Genomic DNA, 22,950 nt, shown 5'->3' on the forward strand with positions numbered 1-22,950 from the left:
GATCCAATAACACCTGGATCTCACCCTCTCCTTTTTAATTGATATAACTTTGCGGTGGGGATTACGCTTCATTTTTGGAGCAGTGAGGGATACGTCACGGAGATTATGACCACTCGTTTGACAAAAAATAGAGAAGGAGAGGCCTAGCAGGAAGGAGGGGAAGATGGCCACCGTGTCAGAACCTGCTTTCACAGGAGGGCTTACTGCAGTTGTCATAGATGATCTTACCTCCACAGTAGTGACTGCCTTAGCGCCACGGTTCGATGACCTTTCTTCACCGATTGCAGACATTAAAAACTCCGTCGGCTTGGAAACCATAGAAGGCAGGGTTGGCCTTGTGGAAGATGACATGTTGGCCCTAACCGCTAAAGTGGAAAAGCTTGAAAAATTGGTCAAAGCTGACAAAGATAAGATCAAATATCTAGAGAACCGCTCCCAGTCTAAACCTGCAGTTTGTAGATTTTGCCTATACTATCTCTAATAAGCTTCTGGAGATCCTGGAAAAATGGCTGCCCATGGAATTAGACTTGGCCGATCTCATTAATACTCAATTCATACGAACATCATAAGTATTACTTATGATGTTCGTATGAATTGAGTATTTGCCTAATACATCTTAACTGCACAGTTCTTTGTTTGTTACTCGATCTCATTAATAGCCTGAGAATAATAGAGTGGGGCCTATTTTGGTGGACAAGTCCAGACCGAGAATAGTCCTTGCGTAGATTTTAAATTTTGCACATTTATTTTATTTATTTTAAGTTTTTCTATACCGGCATTCGCGATAAAATCGCATCATGTCGGTTTACAATTAACAAGTGGATAGGGAACAGAAAGGTAAAAAATAACATTGATCCTAATAATAATAATAATAATAATAATAATAAATAATAATAATGGTAGTAATAAAACATTAAACAAAAGAAAGGCTAAGGAATGCAGTTACAATAAAACAAGGGAGTAATACAACTTGGAGCATAGAAAAGAAGCAGGGGATTAAATAGAGAGAACATATATGCCAAGAACAATGTGCTTAGAGCATTAATGAATTGCCCTTATGAGGTAGGGATATTAATTACCATGATTACGGCAAAGTCTGAGCGACTAGTTAATAATGGAATAAGTTCAGTTTAGTAAAGTGCGCATCCTGCAAGCATATCACAAGCGCAAGAAGCTCACCTATGAAGGCCACAGTTTATTCATCTTTCAAGACTTCTCGGTGTGCGTCTTGCTCCTGTGCCGAGAACTTGGGCTGATCTGTGCAGAACTTGTGAAGTAAGTGCGATTCGCTTTAATATATCCTGCCAAGCTGAAGATCTGGTCTGAGCAGGAGATCCACTGGTGTGAATCCATGCAGGGGCTAAAGACTTGCTGGCCTCTTTGCTGCGGCGAACAGCTGAGGAGCTGCAGCAATGATTTTGCTGAACTGCGTCTGGGCCGCGAGTGTCTCTTTCACATTTGCGGGGTTGGATGTGGAACCTGGCCTCGGTTTCCAGCGGGACTGACTCTTCCAGCTCTTTTAAGCGGGATAGTCTATGTCTGCTTCCCAGCCGCGGAGGCCTTATCAGAAATCCAGTCAGGTCTGTTGACTTAACTGCATTTGCTGATGTGCCGGAAACATCAGTCCTGCCCAACATCCTTAAACCTGGCTGACTTCATCCACTGTGGGGCCAGTTTACCCTGCTTTGTTTGGACCGGTTGGCAATTTGCAGACTGTGCCGCAGTTTGAACAATTGGTTCACCATAGTTTTATGACATCTTTGTTGTTGTGTTACACTTCATGCTTCCTCCTTTACAGGAACTACTAAGACTGCTACTGTACACAGTTACATTATCTTTTATAAAATCTGTGTAAGTGGGAGGGTTTAAGTTGACTGTTCTTCCCCTCTTGGTCTCTCTATATTACATTATTTGAATATTGGAGGGAAGGCTCCCGAGTGCATGAAGGGACCTCGCACTCTCTGATGAGAGAATATGCAAAAGGTTTAATTTTTTTGTGGAGGGGAGGAGTTTCACAGTCAAGAGTATCTGGGTAATAGAGGATATGGAAAATGTGCTCAATGTTCCTTGCATTTAAGGATGTCTACTTTTCAGGGACATTTCTGGGAACAGAATTCCGTTGGGAAGAGTCCTTTCTCTGTCTTTTCATGGGAAGAGTGTGCTACATATAACTCATCTATGCCCTTAATGGGGAGTTTGATTAAATTTCTTACTTGGAACGTAGCAGGATTGGGTACCCCAGTAAAGTGAGAATACGGGGTGCAATGATGTTCTTACAAGAAACCCATGTGTCTCCCTCAGAAAATCTTAAATTTAAAAATCAAGGTATTAATCAGATTTTCGCTGCCTCTGGTACTTCCCATAGTCCAGGGCGGGAGGTGCCATTTTGATTCACAAGTCTGTCTCTTTTCAGTTGCAGTCCTCACTTATTGACTCTAATGGCAGTCATGTTATTGTACGGGACTTGCTGTTTGGGAAACCAATGATTATAGGTTCAATCTATGGTCCTAATCAGTATGATCATACATTCTTCACGGAAATTATTGCTTGAGTTCTTGCCCTAAAGAGTGCTCCCGTGATCCTTTGTGAGGATTTTAATTGTGTGGTGGACCCATCTCTGAATAGACAACCCATGAGGGGACATCGCACATTGGCAGAGTCCAAAGGTATTCCTTTTTTGTGCAGTACTTTATGACTGATAGACACCTGGAGGGTGTTACATCGCGGTGAAAAAGATTTTACCCACTATGCCCGTGCCAGTGATTCCAAGTCCCGGTTAGAATATGTGTTAATCTCCAAATAATTATTTTCTCAGGTAATTGGGGTGCAGATTGAATCCCTGGTTGTCTCTGATCACTGCCTGGTTTCCTGTGTCTTTGGGGGGGGGGGAGGGGGTGTCGAATACGGGAGGAGATTAAATGCCACACTGGCTTGTGCAAGACAAAGCATTTGCAAAATATTTGCTATCTCGCTGGAAAGGAATTTGAGCGACATAATGTCCAACATAAAGGGGAACCCATTCTGTTTTGGGAAACCGCAAAGGTTGTCCTTCAGGGATATAATTAGCTATGTTCAACTTTAAGTATGCGGCTTTTGCAGATGATCTACTGATTCTCTTTCTTGATCCAGTGGCTTCGCTAGTACAGTTACTACACTTGATCCAAGAATTTGAGGGATTTTCTGGATTTAAACTTAACCAAGAGAAATCGGAAGCTTTGGTATAACCGGAATTACTCAAAGCTTTCTGGGATAGAGTCTGTCTGTTAAAATGGGCAGAGAGTTTCTTTCGCATTTTTAGACATCATCATCCCCTTAGATCTAAATCATCTTTATACTCTTAACATTACACCTTTGCTCACTGTCAAACTTAAATTTATCTGGCAGAATTATCCCCTATCTCTGGGTGGGAGAGTCAATCTTTTCAAGATAGCTATATTTCCTAAATGGTTATATGTATTACAAGTATTGCCCCTCAGACTGCTATGAAGGGATTTTCAAGCTTTAAATACATTGCTTCTCCATTTTCTCTGGGCAGGGAAAAAAAAACTCAGAATTGCGTTAGCAAGGTTGGAGACAGAGTGGGTTTGGGCTATCAGATATGGAAAAATACAATTTGGCTAGTTTGTTGCAGGTGGTAAGGGATTGGATGTATGAGAGGGCCACCTTTACCGCCATAGAGGCAAGACTTGACACTTATGGATAACCTCAACTTGAGATATATCTTACAAGTCCCAAAGGTTCGCTTACCCACTGGGTTATCATCCCATTCTTTTTGTTGGGCTTGGGGATCGCTTATAAGGCAGTTGAAGATTTCTGCTTATTGCACCCAGTTTCTCCCCATTCAGGGTAATTTAGATTTCTAGCTGTGCTCATCCTCTAGTAATTTTAGATTTTGGAAGGTGAGGGGTGTGGCACAGATTCAACATGTGTTGATGGGTGATGGTACTATATTACCTTTTCAAGAACTGCAAACTTGATTTGGTTTGAGAACATTAGACTTTTTTTTCCTTCCTGCAATTATGACATTATATTCATTCACTGAATATATTGGACTTGGTTGGGCTGGTGACAGATAAAGTGGATACTTTTTTTTTTTTTTTTACTCTGAGCGTAGGAAAGTTTCTCTTTCCTTGCTTCATAAAGAACTATAGAAGTTAGATCAAGAAGAATGGGTTGACTTCTGGGCGATGACGTCACCAGCAAGGAAGCCGGGAGACTGAGCTCCGCAGCCCCCCTCTGGGTTACCCCCTCTAACCCCCTTAAAACGCGGCGTTTCTGTGGCAGCTCACCGTGGGAGGACTTCTGAGGGGTCCAGGCTCCCAGCGGTGAACATTTCGATACCGAGGAGGCTGCATGAAGGCGGCTGGGGTGCAACATAATAAAGCGCTACGGGATCGGGCCAAGATGGCGGCCGCAGCCGTACCTCGCTCTCACAACCCGATGTCCCAATTCATCTAATCAAATGCTCTGGATGGTGTCTGGCTGTGCTTCTGCCCGGGAGAACCTGTACCGAACGACTGCCTTGGAGGAAAGACTGCCGACGGTAACAGGGGACAGTGGGAGGTGAAGAGCGGGGCCGGACAGGCACTAACGTGGCCAAGATGGCGGCTGGCGGAGTGTGCCCCCTTCCTCCGTGACTCCCTTGGTGATAATCCATGCAGTTTTGCCGTGTGTGGCATTCTTTAGGGTGTGTGTGGACATTCTTTAGGGTGATCTTTTCTTCCCTCACCCGCCTCCATTAAGTCTTTTTAGGGATTGGCCTGTCTTCTCACCTGGCGGGGAGACCATAGCCGGAAAACGTCGACTTGTGGACTCCCAGGGCTGCTGTTACCAGAAGCGGACACCTGATTGCGAGCTCCGCGATCCCCGTTTCACCTATTCTCTACCAATGCCACGAAGTTGGGTGCACAGATCTCCTTTTTCTTCCGGAGACAGTATTAAACCTAGGCGCGCCAGATCGCTCCGTTCCCCAGTAGTTTTGGGGCCGGGGAGCATGGTATGCGCCCGCCGAGACCCATCACGGAGCGCCGCAGCCTGAAACCCAAGATGGTGTCCGGGACCGAATGGCCAACGCAGCTGGCGTCTGTGTCTGAGGACGCGCTGATTCAGATTTCCTCGCGGGTATCCGCAGCCCTTGATGATCATCTGCTCAAGCTGCAATCTGCCATGGATGAGGTAAAAGTGTCTGTGGAGAGTCAGGCACGACGGCTTGATGGTTTGGAGCAGCGCGTTGGAGACCAGGAGGACCGCCTTGTAGCTACTGAAAGGCAGGTCCAAGTGCTTACTGATCAACATGCAGTACTTCTTGAACGCCTTGAGGATCAGGAGAACAGGAACCGCCGAAATAACCTAAAAATAGTGGGGCTGCCTGAGGCCGTTCTGGACAATGACCTATACAGGTTCTTGGAGGAATGGCTGCCATAGCGCCTGGGGCTTTCTACTTTGGTAGGGCAGCTGCGTTGTGAACAGGCGAACAGAATGGGACAGCAACGGGAGTCAGGAGGTAGGCCACGCCCCGTGATGGCGAGAATTCTCAATTGGCTGCACAAAGTCCAGATAGTGCGGGAATTTCGAAAGCAGTCTGCTTTGGAATATATGGGCTCTCGCATTCTGCTCTTTAACGATTTCTCAGCCACAGTGGCAGCGCAGCGCAGCGTAGCGCAAGGCTATGGCTCCGACCTGTACCGAGCTACACAAACGCGGAATAACCTTTGCCCTGCTGTACCCAGCTAAACTACAGGTTCATCATGCGAATAAAAGAGTGTTCTTCACTTCCAAGGAGGAGACGTCGCAATTCCTTCTTTCTTCTCCGGATGGGGGCGCTCTGGTGCTCTGGGGACTTAGAGCGGTCCACCTGCACTCCATCTACTGGCATCTGGCTGCGGGGCCGATGTACGGTCCATACCATTGCCTTTGCAGGATCTCGCCACGTTCTCGTGACCCGGGACCGCCATGCTTATTTGTTCATGTTGATCACTGTTTATATTCTATTTATGCGGTTTATAAGCCCTGTTCTTACCTTATCGGGATGTTGGAGGGGGGAGGGGGGAGGGTCGGAGGGGGCCTAGGGCACACCCTGCCAGCAGGAGGTGTCAGAGGCCTGTGCCTCTTAAGAGCTGTTTATATGGAATTTTGGATTGTATGGGTGTGTGGAATATGTTTGTGTATGGCTGTGGGGATGGGGGGGGGGGGGGTCCGGGGGCTAGGTGCACTGCAGAAGCTCTTGTTGCGTTGGAATTGGCTTTGTTCTCTGAAGCTATGGTGCCAAACACCTTTGATCCTGGTGGCTGAGGCTGGGGAGCCACGGGTGACCCAAGTAGCATTTTTTTGTGCTGCTCTTGTGGGTGGCTGGGTCCTCCCTAATTTTTCAAAATGACTACAATTAAATTTACTTCACTTAATGTAGACGGGATTCACTCCCCCATTAAGCGGAAAAAGCTATTGCAATTTTTCCGACGGTTGGGATCTCAAATAGTGTTTCTGCAGGAGACACACCTTACCACGGGGGAACATGCTAAGCTACAGAGAGAGTGGGTGGGGCAATGCTTCTCGTCCTCATATTCCTCCCGGAAGAGGGGAGTAGCTTTTCTAATCCATAAGCAGGTGCCCTTTCAGGCGGAAAAAGTGTGGCAGGATGTGGAGGGGCGGTACGTTATAGTTCAGGGACAATGCTGCCAGCAACAAGTGGCTCTCTGCAATGTGTACGCACCAAAAGTATATTCACATGATTTCTTCACCCATCTGACGGGGGTCTTGGCCGAGCTCTCCTCCTGCGCAGTGATTATGGGAGGGGATTTTAACATGGTGCCGAATAAGCAGGAGGATTGTAAACCCCCTAAACCTATTGCACATAATGATTGCCGAGTGGGCGCTAATTTTGACAGCCAGGAGCTGGGCTTTGTGGATGTATGGAGGGCTCTGCACCCAGGAGAGCAAGATTACACTTTCTTTTCCCACCCCCATGGCTCTTACTCCTGACTGGATTATTTTTTGCTCTCCGATTTCTTGTTTCCCAGCGTGACTACAGCCACTATCGGTACTATATCCGTATCCGATCACTCGCAGGTGTCGGTTGGTGTCACGCTGGGAACGTTTCCTAAGCCACCCTTCTCCTGGCGAATGCCCCCCGGGCTTATGTTAGATAAGCAGTTTCATCAATATTTACAGACTCACTGGGATGAATATGTGCGCCTTAATACACAGCCAGAGACATCACCCACAGTCTTATGGGAGGCGGATAAAGCAGTTATGCGGGGCACACTGATAGCAGGTCACCAAGTCCCTCAGATACTACCAATTACAACTCTATAAATACGGCAATAGGCCAGGTAAACTGCTTGCCAATCTAGTTCGAGCACGGAGACCGAAGTCCCTCATTACTAGTATTAAGGATAGACAGGGGCACCACCAATCTGCGCCTGCTGCAATTGCGGCCCGATTTTTAGAATATTATAAGAGTCTTTATGGGGAGAAGCCTAGTCCACCGGAGGCTGCGGCTACATTTTTTCAGGGCCTCCCTTGGCCGCGGTTGCAGTTGGAGGCTTTGAACGCCCTGGTTAAGGACTGAAGGACACGCCATCATCCATGCCCTGAAAGTTGGGAAGGCAGCGGGGCCTGATGGCCTCGGCCCTGAGTTTTATAGAATTCTGAAGTTCCCGTTACTGCCAGTCCTGACCTCCTACTTTAATGACTTACTTCAAGACCGGTCTTTAAGTGGCCTTGCGAACCAATCTACTATTGTACTTCTCCCTAAGCCGGGGAAGGACCCCTATGATGTAGGCTCTTATCGCCCTATTTCACTGATAAATAGTGATTTAAAAATATTTGCAGCAGTGCTGGCGGCTCGGCTGGCCCTTATACTTCCAACATTGATTCATCCAGACCAGACAGGCTTCATTAAGGGCAGACAGGGGGTGAAGAATGTCCGCCGGCTCATTGCAGCTCATTGGTGTCTCTGTGGGCTGCCTCTTGCTATGAAAATCGCAGGCTGAAAGCCTCAGTGCGCTGTTTTGGGTTTGTTTTTTTTGTTTTGCCAGAGCCCGTAGCAGAGGTTGAATAGGCAGAGGAGACTTGAGGCGCAGTTCCCTATCCTCTTGCGGCTCTCTTGGATCCTCTCCCCCACTTTCAGATGCCTCTTCTCCCTGGCTCTGCCTCCAGACCACCTCACACCGAGAGATAGAAACAGGAAGGAGAGGCGTCTGAAGGTGGGGGAGAGGAACCAAGAGAGCCGCGAGAGGAGTGGGAACTGCACGAAAAACGTGCAGACAGCGGAAAGGGACAAAGTGCCGCTATAATCATGTTTCTGGCCGTCGGGTTTCTCACCGGCTACGGGAGGCCACAGTGCCCACCGGGAATGCAGCAGAACGGGCCAAATATAAATAGAGACAGCACGAGGCTCCAATTATGAGGGAAGCACTGGGAGCCTAGTGTTGATTGCGGCAGCTCCGCAGGCATGAGGCTGCTGCGACCAGCACCAACCACTTGATTGGGTGGACCAGCCCACCAGGGCATGCCCAAAGTCCCGACAGGCCAAGCCGCCCCTGAACATCACAACCTGTGTGTGCAAGTCACCGAGATCCAATGTCTACCCAAGTACAACATTTTTACTACGAAGCATGCATATGCACATACCTATAAAGAGAGAACATGAAAGCAAAGTATCAGGGATCAACAATGAATCTACTGAGAATGCTTATTACAGCCCAATCGCACACAGACACTGCTCTTTGGTTTTTTCTGTGTATTTTTCCCTAGAGCCCAGGACTCTGAAACGCTCTCTTGTTTGGGAGTCCTTGAAAGAGCAAGGTACTTCTAAGCATTGTCCTCGAGTGCCCTGACAGAAGGTCTGATCTGCTTACAGTCATGAAGCAGCAAGGGTACAGGATTAGCTGCTGCCAGCACATGATGTGCCACTGTTTGTCTAAGCCTGCGCTGCAATCGCTTGCATATTTAAAGAGGTTTTACTAGACAGCCTTAATGTTTGGTTTTCAAATGATATTTTTTTTACAAGGTAGTGCTTTGGCACTCCTGCCGTGGTACAGTCAAGTACAGGTCACATGAGCACACAACAGTGCTAGTTTAAATGATTTTATATAATAAGATGATAACAAAAATATATCAGCAGCAGGTTAGGGTTGTGTTACTGCACTCATACAGCCAAATGTGTTATGGAGTTTCCTTCAAAGATTTTTGAAAAATGGAGAAAATGTTTAAAACCCTTACTATATTTGACCAATAGTGCCAAAGTGCCTGCTGTCATTTAGCCTACTTTTTAATGGCTCTAAACTACGAACTTGCTCAAATACTTCTCTGAGCACTTTGTCACTTACAAGAGAAGTGACAATATCACTATCATCGACTATTGTCTGAATCATATTCTTTCAGAAAGTCTTCCCAGAGATTGAAAGATGAATTAATGCACAGGAAAAATGAAAGATCTGTTTAACATTTTCACAATGCTTTTGCTGGTGCTCGGATGCGGGGCAATCCTTAGGGCCGGAGAGAAGGCAGGCAGCGGTCAACTGGGGCTGCCCTGCACTTTAGGGAGCCCCTTACCCCCACAGTAGTCCAGATCCTCTGCAACTGGCTGCAGATCTCGGCCCCTCCTGCTGGCAGGAGGCATAAAAAGCATCACTCTTACCTGCCATGCATTCTCTGCCACCGACATGACTTGTGAAAAGCACCAGCGGGGGACGAGGTGGAGAGAGGGTGAAAAGGACCACTGAGGGTTAAAAGTCACACCAGTGATGCTTTTATTTCTCTCTTTTTCCCTTCCTTCCCCCACTGGTGCTTTTCTGCCTCTTGCTCTCCCACAGCCACCCCCCAATACACACACACAGGTACCTTCCTCTCCCCTCTCATGCCACGCTCCCCAAGCTTTCACCCCCTCCTCATCTCCCCTTCAGATCATCCAGGCATTCATCACCTGTGCACTTCACCCCTCCTTTCAAGCTTCACCTCCTCCCTCAACCCCCAATGCCACCCCCTCCCCTGCACAGCAAGATGAGGCCTTGCTTCTGTGGCCGCTCCAGCCCCTCACCTCCTGTCCCCAGATAGGGAGGGAGCTGGATTAGGGAGCAGACTGCTGTTGTCTGCTGAGTGAGACAGGGCCCTGGGCAATACAGCTGAGGCACAACCCTTGGGTACCCATGCTATGGCACATGAGCACAGAACTTGTATCCTACCTCTATTGACCAGCCCCGAATCTCACTCAGCAGACCTTTGCTTCCTGTCATAGCTCCTCCCCCCCCCAAACCATATGCAGGGAACAGAGTGATGCAAAGGTGGACAGAGCAGAGAAGAGCTACTCTGCTTCCTAATCCAGCTCCTCTCCTCCTGTCATCTCCCAGGGGACTAAACAGGGGGGAAAACGCCGGCATTTTCTTACTGTGTTTGTTTCAATGCAAATTTAATCAACAGCATCATATTTTTGCATTGAATTTAGCCATATTTGATCACACAGGAAGACTCAGTAATCATGAATGAGAAACTAGAGCAGCCTACTCACTGTCATGATTCAGTCTACAGATCTGCATACTTACTACATGCTGGAGAACAACTCGCAGCCTGTGAAAATGCTTCAGCCTGAAAGAGAAAATAGCATCAGCATCAGGAATACCACATGAATGAAACCTACAAACATGTTCAACACATCCATCCTGGCGCTAAACTCCTTAATAAACAAGCTCTTCTTTTAGTACTATGCTTCACAGAAACCCCATGCTAGCCTCTAGGTTCAGGGTATGCTTGGATCTCAACCCAGTCCTGGAGACACAACTAACTTATCTAGTTTTCAGGATGCTGATGAATATGCATGAGATATATATTTGCATTTTCATTACAGATATCTTGAAAAACAGATTGGCTAGATGGATTGAAAGCTTTAAAGCTAATCCTCTGGCTCAGTAAAAGAACATAAGAAAATGCCATACTGGGTCAGACCAAGGGTCCATCAAGCCCAGCATCCTGTTTCCAACAGTGGCCAATCCAGGCCATAAGAACCTGGCAAGTACCCAAAAACTAAGTCTATTCCATGTAACCATTGCTAATGGCAGTGGCTATTCTCTAAGTGAACTTAATAGCAGGTAATGGACTTCTCCTCCAAGAACTTATCCAATCCTTTTTTAAACACAGCTATACTAACTGCACTAACCACATCCTCTGGCAACAAATTTCAGAGTTTAATTGTGCGTTGAGTAAAAAAGAACTTTCTCCGATTAGTTTTAAATGTGCCACATGCTAACTTCATGGAGTGCTCCCTAGTCTTTCTACTATCCGAAAGAGTAAATAACCGATTCACATCTACCCATTCTAGACCTCTCATGATTTTAAACACCTCTATCATATCCCCCCTCAGTCATCTCTTCTCCAAGCTGAAAAGTCCTAACCTCTTTAGTCTTTCCTCATAGGGGAGTTGTTCCATTCCCCTTATCATTTTGGTAGCCCTTCTCTGTACCTTCTCCATCGCAATTTTATCTTTTGTGAGATGCGACGACCAGAATTGTACACAGTATTCAAGGTGAGGTCTCACCATGGAGCGATACAGAGGCATTATGACATTTTCCGTTTTATTCACCATTCCCTTTCTAATAATTCCCAACATTCTGTTTGCTTTTTTGACTGCCGCAGCACACTGTACCGACGATTTCAATGTGTTATCCACTATGACACCTAGATCTCTTTCTTGGTTGTAGCACCTAATATAGAACCCAACATCGTGTAATTATAGCATGGGTTATTTTTCCCTATATGCATCACCTTGCACTTATCCACATTAAATTTCAACTGCCATTTGGATGCCCAATTTTCCAGTCTCACAAGGTCTTCCTGCAATTTATCACAATCTGCTTGTGATTTAACTACTCTGAACAATTTTGTGTCATCTTTCCAGATCATTTATAAATATATTGAAAAGTAAGGGTCCCAATACAGATCCCTGAGGCACTCCACTGTCCACTCCCTTCCACTGAGAAAATTGCCTATTTAATCCTACTCTCCGTTTCCTGTCTTTTAGCCAGTTTGCAATCCACGAAAGGACATCGCCACCTATCCCATGACTTTTTACCTTTCCCAGAAGCCTCTCATGAGGAACTTTGTCAAACGCCTTCTGAAAATCCAAGTATACTATATCTACCGGTTCACCTTTATCCACATGATTATTAACTCCTTCAAAAAAGTGAAGCAGATTTGTGAGGCAAGACTTGCCCTGGGTAAAGCCATGCTGACTTTGTTCCATTAAACCATGTCTTTCTATATGTTCTGTGATTTTGATGTTTAGAACACTTTCCACTATTTTTCCTGGCACTGAAGTCAGGCTAACCGGTCTGTAGTTTCCCGGATCGCCCCTGGAGCCCTTTTTAAATATTGGGGTTACATTTGCTATCCTCCAGTCTTCAAGTACAATGGATGATTTTAATGATAAGATACAAATTTTTACTAATAGGTCTGAAATTTCATTTTTTAGTTCCTTCAGAAGTCTGGGGTGTATACCATCCGGTCCAGGTGATTTACTACACTTCAGTTTGTTAATCAGGCCTACCACATCTTCTAGGCTCACCGTGATTTGATTCAGTCCATCTGAATCATTGCCCATGAAAACCTTCTCCATTATGGGTACCTCCCCAACATCCTCTTCAGTAAACACCGAAGCAAAGAAATCATTTAATCTTTCCGCGATGGCCTTATCTTCTCTAAGTGCCCCTTTAACCCCTCGATCATCTAACGGTCCAACTGACTCCCTCACAGGCTGCTTCGGATATGTGCTATCATTCACAGGAGAGTGATAGCACATTGAGAAAGCTGAGCAGAGGAAGATGTACACTCTCACCAGAAGGTTCTTCACTGGGGTGTGGCCATGTAGAAAATAAAACTCTTAGGATTGTGCCACCTTTGAAAGAGATGCTCTGTTTTCATAAAGCACAGTGCTGGGTACAAAACCCTGATTTTTTTGGAGAAGCAATTGTATTATGCAGAGCTCACATGCCATAGACACTTACTAGTGTTTTTAATCCAGAGCATTTAATATACACACATAGTAGTCACAATAACATAGTAAATTATGGCAGATAAGGACCAGAATGCCCAGTTGAGATTTGGCCACTTTGGATATGTAACCGAGAGCTATTTTCGGTTACCAGTAAGAGATGTCATGGTAGTACAGTTAGTGAGGGAATAATTAGGGGAGGATCCATTCTGTGCAGCTCCTCCCCCTTGAGGGTGCTGGAATGGACATCCTACTTCAGAAGTTTTATAGCAGCGCTTTGCCAAGAGCTCTGGGGGCAGTATAAGTTTGCAGTTCAGGAGGAGGGTTGGAGATTTTGCCTGGGTTGTTTTGGGGCCTACTCTTGGGCCTCTGGCCGTCCCAGCTGGCAGTCTGCGTGTAAGGTCCAGGATTTCCCTGCCTATCCACTCCTCGGTGGGTAAGGGTTCCCTCACAGGAAGGTTTTTTGGTAGGAGCCTTGCTGGACAAATGGGTCTTTCCTGGATTCAAGGAACCCTAGTGTTCGAGACGCCCAAAGGATAGGGAAGACCTGCCCTCAGAGGTGCTGCAAAGGGTAACTCTGGTGTTATTTCCTTTTTGGGGACCAGAAAAAATTGTTTTGTCTGGGAGAAAGTGTTTTTCTGCCCATCTAAGGACCTGTGAAGATACTGTTCCAATTTGGATCCCCTCCCAAAAGGGATCCCATCGTATTACACGGAAAAGATCTACTAACTTAGTAAGACACTTAAAAACCACTGAGGACACATCTCCCCTGAGGAGAGACTCTGTGCATGGACAGGATTTTGGCCATCGTTGGAGAGGTTTTCCCTGCCCACTGGGACCTCCACTTTACCTAATCCAGGAGGGTGGATAGATCCCTTGGCCTGCTTGACATATTTCTGCACAAGTAGATTGCATTCGAAACGTCCCTTATTGCATGCAATCCGCATAGAAAATGACCCCTTACAGGAAACATCCCAACAAGCTGGGGCTAGAGGGCGAGATCCAATGGTAGCAGTTCCTTGAGCTAATAAGGCACTTAAGAAGACAAGTTAGATTGAGAGGGCATGCACACCCATCCCAATGAGAGAGGCAGGGGGGAGGGAGTTTCTCTTAAAGGCAAAACTCCCCTTAAAGGCAGAGCTCACAGGCTTTTATCATGGGTTACAAATAAGGACTGCACTAGACACAGTTAAACTGCAATGTATATACAGATACCAAAATGTACCCACTGCTGGGAACAGAACACTCCCATTCTGCTGATTGCAAATCCTGGATAGCTGTTTGGATAGGGAAGGCCTTGGCTGGTTTATTTCAGTCAAACGGGATTCCCCCCTCATCTTAGTATCCTTGATCTGTTCCTCTTTTAGGCTCAATACCTGACACACTTTGCTAATCAAAATTCCCAGTTCTTCTGATCTAAAGAGCATCACGGCTGAATTCTTTAAATTAGTCTTCCTCATCCCAGGCTCTCTCTTCCTGAAAGGAAGTCTCCAACTATTCTTCCTCATCTGGGGCCTCCACCCCTCCCACAAGGGGTGGGCTCTTGCCTTCTCTCTCAGGGGAGTGCCTGCTGTGCCTGCCTACCCATCATCTGGTGATGTGCTTGTGGCATTGCCAGAATGAAGGTGGAGAATTTGCCTTCTTCCTCCTGCTATGGGGATCCCGGCCTCTGCCTTTGTTTTGCTGGGCCTGCTCCTTCTAATGTCACTGAGTGACACAAGCATCCCGTTACTGCTTCCAAAACAGGAGAGATATGCTTGCAGTGGCATACTGATCGCTACTGATAGCCCCGCCTCACACCTCCAGCATGGTCGGCTTTTCTCTGACAGTTGCGGCAAAAGGAGCAGGCAATGCAAGGGATGCACCTGGCTCCACACTTGGCACACTTTCTACCCTTCTCCATAAGGGCTGTGCCACACTTACTTCCCCCTCTTTTTTTTTTTTTTTTAACCTCATGTAAATCTTTGGGAGGCCAGAGGACCTTAACAACTGGCTGCCCTGGGAAGGGATGAACAGACTTTACAGAGACTGCCTTCCCATGGGTGCTACCCTGCCCAGGTTTCCAAGGAAATTGACCCTAAGAAGGGCCAGTGCCCTGGAGCCTAACTCTCCTCCTGGACCAACAAAACTCTGGAATCCCCTTCACCACCTGCTGGAGGCAGAACACTACTAACCCCTACCTAACCCACCCCCCTGGCCCTATCTAACTCCCCCCCTTACCTTTGTTGGCAAAGTTACGCCTGCTGGAAGCAGGCGTAACTTTGCGCGCGTCGGCCGGCAGCCCCACTCCGTCCTCCGGTCCCGGGGGCTGGTCCAGAGGCCTCGACCACGCCCCCGGGCCTGCCCCCAAAATAGGCGCGCCAGCGCGCGGGCCTTTGAAAATCCGCCCCTTAGAGAATAGCCACTGACATTAGCAATGGTAACATGGAATAGACTTAGTTTTTGGGTACTTGCCAGGTTCTTATGGCCTGGATTGGCCACTGTTGGAAACAGGATGCTGGGCTTGATGGACCCTTGGTCTGACCCAGTATGGCATTTTCTTATGTTCTTATGTTCTTATGACATTCTCCCTTCTGGGCCAATCAATATACAGCTGATATCACAGAGAGAAGTGAAACGCTCTGCCCCCATCTGCTGGTAGGAGGGAGAATCCCAAGAGTACACTGGTCTGGTAGCACGATCAGGAAAGGAAGAAGTTTTTTCAGAGATGGAGAAAAGGCAAGAGGATACAGGATGGGATGAAAGCAAGAGAGAAAGACTGGGGCTAGGATCTGGAAGAGGGTGAGGGTAGTAACCTCCCTCTTAGCTCCAACTCTCCATCACCACCTCTCACTCATCCTTCCATCCCAAGTGCTAATACAAATACAGATAGACCCCAATTCTCCCCTTTTACACCCCCCTATCCTCCTAGCTCCTCTCTAGCCCACTCTTCTCTCTCCATGTTGATTAGTCAGCAGTATCACTAGGCGAATGGCAGCACATTCTTCCTCTGCCACCTTGAACTATGTCAAACTATGTGTCTCATATGGTTCAAAATGACAGAAGAAGAGGATGCAAAGCGAAGGGCTTCCACTCATCTTTTCCTCCTCTCAATTTAAACAATGTGGGAGATGGAAAATTAGATGGTGACCAACCAATTCTGCGGCCAAGGTTGTATTTTGTGGTTCTTGCCAGAGCCAATTAATTGCAGAAGACCAAGGGTCCTGCTTATTATACGTTACAACCCTGGTATTTTGAGGAAGTATGCATATGTCTAGAATAAATTAAATGAATGTATTTTACAAGCCATTTATTTCATGATTACTCTGAAGTCTTCCATTAGTACAGCACACAAAGGGTCTGATAAACTAAGAAGTTTTTTTTCCACTTTGTTTCCACTGAAAAATGCTTACTACATAAGCCCCAATTTAGATGATGTATTTTTACTTCAGGATGGAAAATAAAGGATATTTCTTAAAAGGCACTGTTATGGACTTTGAGTCCCAGCATATCAAAAAAGAGCATTCTCAATTGCTTGACCACATCTCTGGAACACCCTACCAGACAGCCTAAGACTACAAAGCAACACCAAAATGTTCACGAAGCTGCTCAAAACCTGGCTTTTCAAACAAGCCTACAAGGATGGGATAGGATAAACCTATCAAGATGACAATACCCGCCAGTCAATCATTCTCCTAATATCTCTCTTTACATCCTAACATCATTATAACATTCCATCCTCATTGTAACCAATATCCTACCTCCTGTATATCACCCCCATCGTACTCCTAAACCTAACCGGGAAATCCCCTCTAATGCATTAAGCTAAAAGAACCCTAAAATTTGACTATACTTACCGATCAACCTATAACGCTACTTAATGTCCTTATATTGGCAATGTTATCAAGCATTTACCAGTGTTACTTTATATTAATTGTCTCTCTATTGTTCCCCCCGATGTTCTAATGCTAATCGTTGTTATATTTGTTTCCCTGATGTTTTAATGTAAATCGTTGTTATAATTGTAAACCGGAGTGAAGGCCGACACCAATACTTCGGAATAAAAAAAACCCATACAAATAAATAAATAAATAAAATAGGTCACATTACAATTATCCTGTAAAAGATGACAATTAGAAAAAGGTACCACCAGGGAGCAGTATATTACAGGTTATAACAGAATGAAAAATCAGCAAACAAATTTCAAATCATAAACTTTTGATTAAACCAGTGCACAATATTTATTACTACGTTTCAAGAGATACATTTCTTTCATCAAATCAGTCAAATAATGCAGGTTACATGCGACTGGTTGCACAGACAATACTCTACTTATTTAGATTTTTTTATATTCCACTTTTCTATTCCCAGAGGGCTTACAATCAGACTGGGTCATTCATCAAACCTTTATGCTCTCTCTCTCACACAGGCTCTCAACCACACACATACTCTCTTTCCCATATACAGGCTAGGGATGTGAATCGTTTTAGGACGATTAAAATTATCGTCCGATAATTTTAATATCGTCTTAAACCGTTATGGAACACAATACAATACAGATTCTAACGATTTATCGTTATAAATCGTTAGAATCGTGAGCCGGCACACTAAAACCCCCTAAAACCCACCCCCGACCCTTTAAATTAAATCCCCCACCCTCCCGAACCCCCCCCAATAACTTAAATAACCTGCGGGTCCAGCGGCGGTCCGGAACGGCAGCGGTCCGGAACGGGCTCCTGCTCCTGAATCTTGTCGTCTTCAGCCGGCGCCATTTTCCAAAATGGCGCCGAAAAATGGCGGTGGCCATAGACGAAAAAGATTGGACGGCAGGAGGTCCTTCCGGACCCCCGCTGGACTTTTGGCAAGTCTCGTGGGGGTCAGGAGGCCCCCCACAAGCTGGCCAAAAGTTCCTGGAGGTCCAGCGGGGGTCAGGGAGCGATTTCCCGCCGCGAATCGTTTTTGTACGGAAAATGGCGCCGGCAGGAGATCGACTGCAGGAGGTCGTTCAGCGAGGGTTCCGGCGCCTCGCTGAACGACCTCCTGCAGTCGATCTCCTGCCGGCGCCATTTTCCGTACGAAAACGATTCGCGGCGGGAAATCGCTCCCTGACCCCCGCTGGACCTCCAGGAACTTTTGGCCAGCTTGTGGGGGGCCTCCTGACCCCCACGAGACTTGCCAAAAGTCCAGCGGGGGTCCGGAAGGACCTCCTGCCGTCCAATCTTTTTCGTCTATGGCCACCGCCATTTTTCGGCGCCATTTTGGAAAATGGCGCCGGCTGAAGACGACAAGATTCAGGAGCAGGAGCCCGTTCCGGACCGCCGCTGGACCCGCAGGTTATTTAAGTTATTTGGGTGGGGGATTTAATTTAAAGGGTCGGGGGTGGGTTTTAGGGGGTTTTAATGTGCCGGTTTTTCGATTTTTCGATTTTTAACGATTTTTAACGATTTTTCACGATATTTTACCCCCCCAAACGGCAACAATACGATTCCCTCCCCCTCCCAGCCGAAATCGATCGTTAAGACGATCGAGGACACGATTCACATCCCTAATACAGGCTCTCAATCATGCACATACATGCTGTCTCATTCACACACAGGATCTCAAACACATATGCTTGCTTGCTTCATTCACTCACTCTCCCCCTCCCCCCCCCAGCTAGCGGCAGCAGCAGCCTCCTCCACTTCCAACCTTAAAGGTAGCAGCAACCTTCTTCACTTTCAGCCCTCGCGGAGAAAGGAGTCCCATCGGCCGCAGGGGTTGACGTTGTTCCTCGTTTTACTCTGAGCCACACTGCTCACTCTTCCAGCAGCGCCTCTCTTCTCTTCTTCGGGATGATGCTGCCCGCACTAGCATGGTCTCTTCTTCCAGCGCACGCACCTGCTGCTCACCACTTCCTCTTCTGGGCTGTGGGGGAGGAGGGGGGCAGGAAGAAGAGAGCATGCTGGTGCCGCTGAGTCCAGCTGTCCTGCGCATTTACCATTGCTTTATCCACTCGTTTGGCCACCTTAAAATCATCAAATACTCATCCCCAGATCCCACCCTTCCTTTTTCTTAGAAGAAGTTCACCTCCAATACTGTACCTTTCCCCTTGGATTTTTGCATCTTAAATGCATTACTCAGCATTTTTTAGCATTAAATCTTAGCTGCCAGCCCTTAGCCAATTCCTCGAGCTTCACTAGATTCCTCCCTATGCTTTCTACTCCATCCCGGCTGTCCACCTTGTTACAGATTTTGGTATCATCAGCAAAAAGACAAACCTGATATGTCGCTCACAAAAATGTGGAAAAGAACTGGTCCAAGGGCCAATCCCTGAGGCACACCACTAGAAACAACCCCTTCCTCAGAGAAAATTATTTACCACCACCTTTTGTCGCCTCCCACTCAGCCAGTTCCTAACCCAGTCACTCTAGAATCCATACTAAAAGGCACATTATTTATTTAGAAGTCTTCTATGCAGAACTGTGCCAAAGGCCTTGCTGAAATTCAAGCACACTACATCTAGCATTTTTCCTTGTTCCAACTCTCTGGTCACCCAATCAAAGAAAAGAATCAGACTTGTCTAACAAGATTTACTTCCGGTAAATCCATGCTGCCTCGGATCTTGCAAAATCCATTGGATTTCAAAACTGGCACCATCCTCTAGTTTAGCAGCAATTCCACAGAGGTCAAACTAACTGGCCTGTAGTTCCCAGCCTCCTTCTTACTTCCTTCACTTTTATGAATAAGAATCTCTTCTGCTCTTTTCCAGGCCTCTGGAACTATTCCAGACTCTAAGGAAGCATTGAAAAGGTCAGCCAGCGGAGCTGCCAGGACATCTTTAAGTTCCCTTAGTATCCTCGGATGTATCCCATCTAGCCCCATCGCCTTATCTACTTTAAGTTTAGGTAGCTCCTCATGAACACACTGTTCTGAAAATCAATTGAGGTTTACCTCACTTCCAATCTTATTTGCGTTTCTTTTACATGGTCCTGCTCCAGGCCCTTCAACAGCAAACACGGAACAGAAATAGTGATTAAACAATTTTGCCTTTTCCTCATCACCTTTGAATCTCACAATGCCACATTTGCACTTCTATCACTAACATATCTAAACAGAAAAGTCTTATCCTGTTTTACTGTAGTTGCCATTTTTTCTTCTTTTTGAATTTTTACATTCCTTTCTACTTTCCCAGCTTCTCTTAATTTTTCTGTATTGTCGCCTTTCTCTTTCTGCGATCTCTTGCAGTTTATGAATGCTAAACTTTTCTCCTTTACGTTTTAAGCTACTTCTTTACAAAATCATAATGGTCTCTTTTCCTCTTCCCTGTATTTCGATTCCTAATAAAAAGATTAGTTGCTCTTATGATATTGCCTTTTAGTTTTGCCCACTGCTCTTATACGTCTTTTAGATTTTCCTATCTAGCTAATGACTTCTTGAGGTACTGCCCTGTTTTGAGAAAGTTAGATTTCATGAAATCTAGGACCCTCACCTTAGAACGAACCTTCATCTTTTTCATCCTAATATCCGGTGGCCACTGGTTCCCAGAAGCTTATCCACTATGACATCAGAAATACTGTCTCCGTTGGCAAGCACCAGGTCCAGCATCGCCCCTTCCTGCGTGGGTTCCCTTATCAGTTGACAAAACTGACTCCTCGCAGAGAATCCAGGATCTCCCTGCTTCCAGAAGATACTGCAGTCGGGATGTCCCAATCAGCACGTGGAAGAATAAAATCCCCTAGAAGCAGCACTTCCCCTTTCACAACATTCCTGTGAATAGCCTTCATTAAATCTCTTTCTATCTGAAAACCAGCACAGTTTAACACTCATATTATTGCATCAGCCTGTGACTTTGCATCTACTAAAAAGCCCGTAAGTCAAGCCTCCCTTCTCAGGGTTACGGCACAGCAGCCCACCCCATTCGTTTTTTCTTTAGCTAACAACCCACTAAGAATGCATGGAAAAAAAGGAGCCAGCATGCCACTGCAGACTGAGGAAGATACGTTTATTTTGTTTGGTGTTTGTTTTTTGATCCAGCTCTAGTGTTTGAAATAAGTTACTGAAGATTCTTTAACAAGGCTCAGATAAATTATGCTCGTTTTACTTGCAAATTTAAAAAAGTATTTAAAAAAGCCTACTTTGTGGAGACCAATGATTAAATATACACCAGAGATTCTGAGCAGTGAGAGTGACTATCAAGTAAAGTTACAATGCTGCATATCCCACTTTTTCTCCGATTAAGCATGGTCTCTTTACCTCATTTTTGGTAAGTGGTGGGTTATACTTTCATTCGTTGGGTTTATTTAAATTAAGAGTACTACTTACTTAATGCCATTATTTGCGTAGGATTTCCATGCAAGGGTCCTAAACAGTACTCCCAATTTGAAATGCACATTTTCTGCTGGCAAAACTCCTTGCTGCGTTGGCAGTAAATCTTGCCAGCAGAAAATGTTCGTTTACGTGCAGGCAGCTGTTAGCCCTGTAAAAAAGACACGGAAATTTCAAAATGAAATCCGAACACGTTGGTTGCAATTCCACTCATAATCTTTTGCAGCACGGTTCTAAGTGACAGGACGATTTTTAACCCCGGCAAAGCTGCTTGAAAATTAGCCTTCAAATACACAGTGCTTTTGTATTAGCAGGTTCTCAAACGCCACAAACAGATACGAATTGCAGGGTATCCTCAATGAATAGTCCTCAGATCTGCCGATTCTAGCTTATCCTGTTTGCATGCCGGCAAAAAAAAAAAAAAGGCGTTTAAGGCTTCCATGCAAACTCGGGTATGTCAGAAAACGTCACTGAGCCATAGGTACAAAATGAAAAAATAGCTATTTGTGAAAAAGGTGCACAGTCGTCCAGATGTTTCCAGATTTATATTCCCCGGTTGTTTCTTGTCTAAATGGCCGGAATTAGAAGGGTTTGGGTTCATAAAACTCAATTCCAAGGATTCTAGCTTGGCACTGTTTTCCGTAGATAAGCATCATATCAGAGAAAATCAGACAGTTGCCTCCCTGACTTACCTGAGACGGGCACTAAGCACCGCGGCACTCATGTCAGTCACCAAAGATTCCCCACACGCCTTGGCACTAGTAACAAGCAAACAGGTATCGGCTACGTCATCCAGCCGTGCCGACTCAGTATTACTGAGTAGGGTGAACCGACGCAGCTGCCAGCGCAGGGTGATGACGCATTGACGTCTGCTAGTTAGCGTGTTAATCTGTCACAGAAGCTTCAGGTCACCCTGCTTTAGGGAAGGATGTTTCTGAATTCCTATATACGGGGTATCTGCCGGGTAGTTTTCAGAGGAAATGAAAAGCTAAAGGTTTGCGCACTGAGATACTGAAGTTTATCGGAGGAAAAGCTCTAAAAGTTAAAAAATGAGTGTTTAGAATGTGATTCCTGCTTTTAGCAAAGCAGTGTGCTGTATAACGAGAGGGATACCAGACAGGAACATTTTGAAAATGTCTTTAAAAATATAAACTAGCTAGCACTTTAATAAGCATTTGGTGAGAGTTATTGTTTTATTCAGTTTCCTCAATGGATAAACGCAAAGATACAGAAACAGTAATTTTGCTACATGTTCCACAAGCATCTTGCCACGCACAAGGCATACTGAAAAAAAGATGTAATGGCAGTTTGTGCTCTTTGTATCTTAGTCTCTTACCTAGTCTGTAAACATTTTCTATACAATCTCAGATTGTTTTGAGACGTTTTGAGTTTTACTGTTAAAAGAACCCCAACAGCTTTCACAGGCTACTTGGTCTCAGACGGAGGAGCAAACATATTTATACAAAGGGCCAGATGTGCTCAGCAATAGTCATATCTCCCATTTTGTCTATGGGACAAACGGGACAAGTGAGCACAAGTTTACTGTTTGTGCTAAATTTAAAAAATTATACAGGTCAGAAAAGGTTGTCTCCATTTTTTGAGAGTTTAACTATATTTTTCAGTTGATGTCTGACATCAGCGTCTAGGTTTGTCCCAGGTTAAATGGTATCATCTGAAAGATGAGT

At 45.6% G+C, this 22,950-nt stretch overlaps 1 protein-coding gene across 1 annotated transcript in view; it reads right to left on the reverse strand.

The window, feature by feature from the left end:
• LOC115094659 (3-hydroxyisobutyryl-CoA hydrolase, mitochondrial-like) overlaps window positions 1–22,104 on the reverse strand; it is a 66,599-nt gene extending 44,495 nt beyond the window's left edge. The window contains exons 1-2 of the mRNA XM_029607909.1: window positions 21,958–22,104; window positions 10,542–10,584 (exon numbers count right to left, since the gene is read on the reverse strand). Of these exons, the coding sequence (XP_029463769.1) occupies window positions 10,542–10,584; window positions 21,958–21,989 (75 nt within the window). The 5' untranslated portion in view covers window positions 21,990–22,104. The remainder of the gene's footprint in view (window positions 1–10,541; window positions 10,585–21,957) is intronic.
• Between the last annotated feature and the right edge of the window lie 846 nt (window positions 22,105–22,950).

This window comes from Rhinatrema bivittatum, chromosome 6 (genome assembly GCF_901001135.1).
Source record: "Rhinatrema bivittatum chromosome 6, aRhiBiv1.1, whole genome shotgun sequence".
NCBI lineage: Eukaryota > Metazoa > Chordata > Amphibia > Gymnophiona > Rhinatrematidae > Rhinatrema > Rhinatrema bivittatum.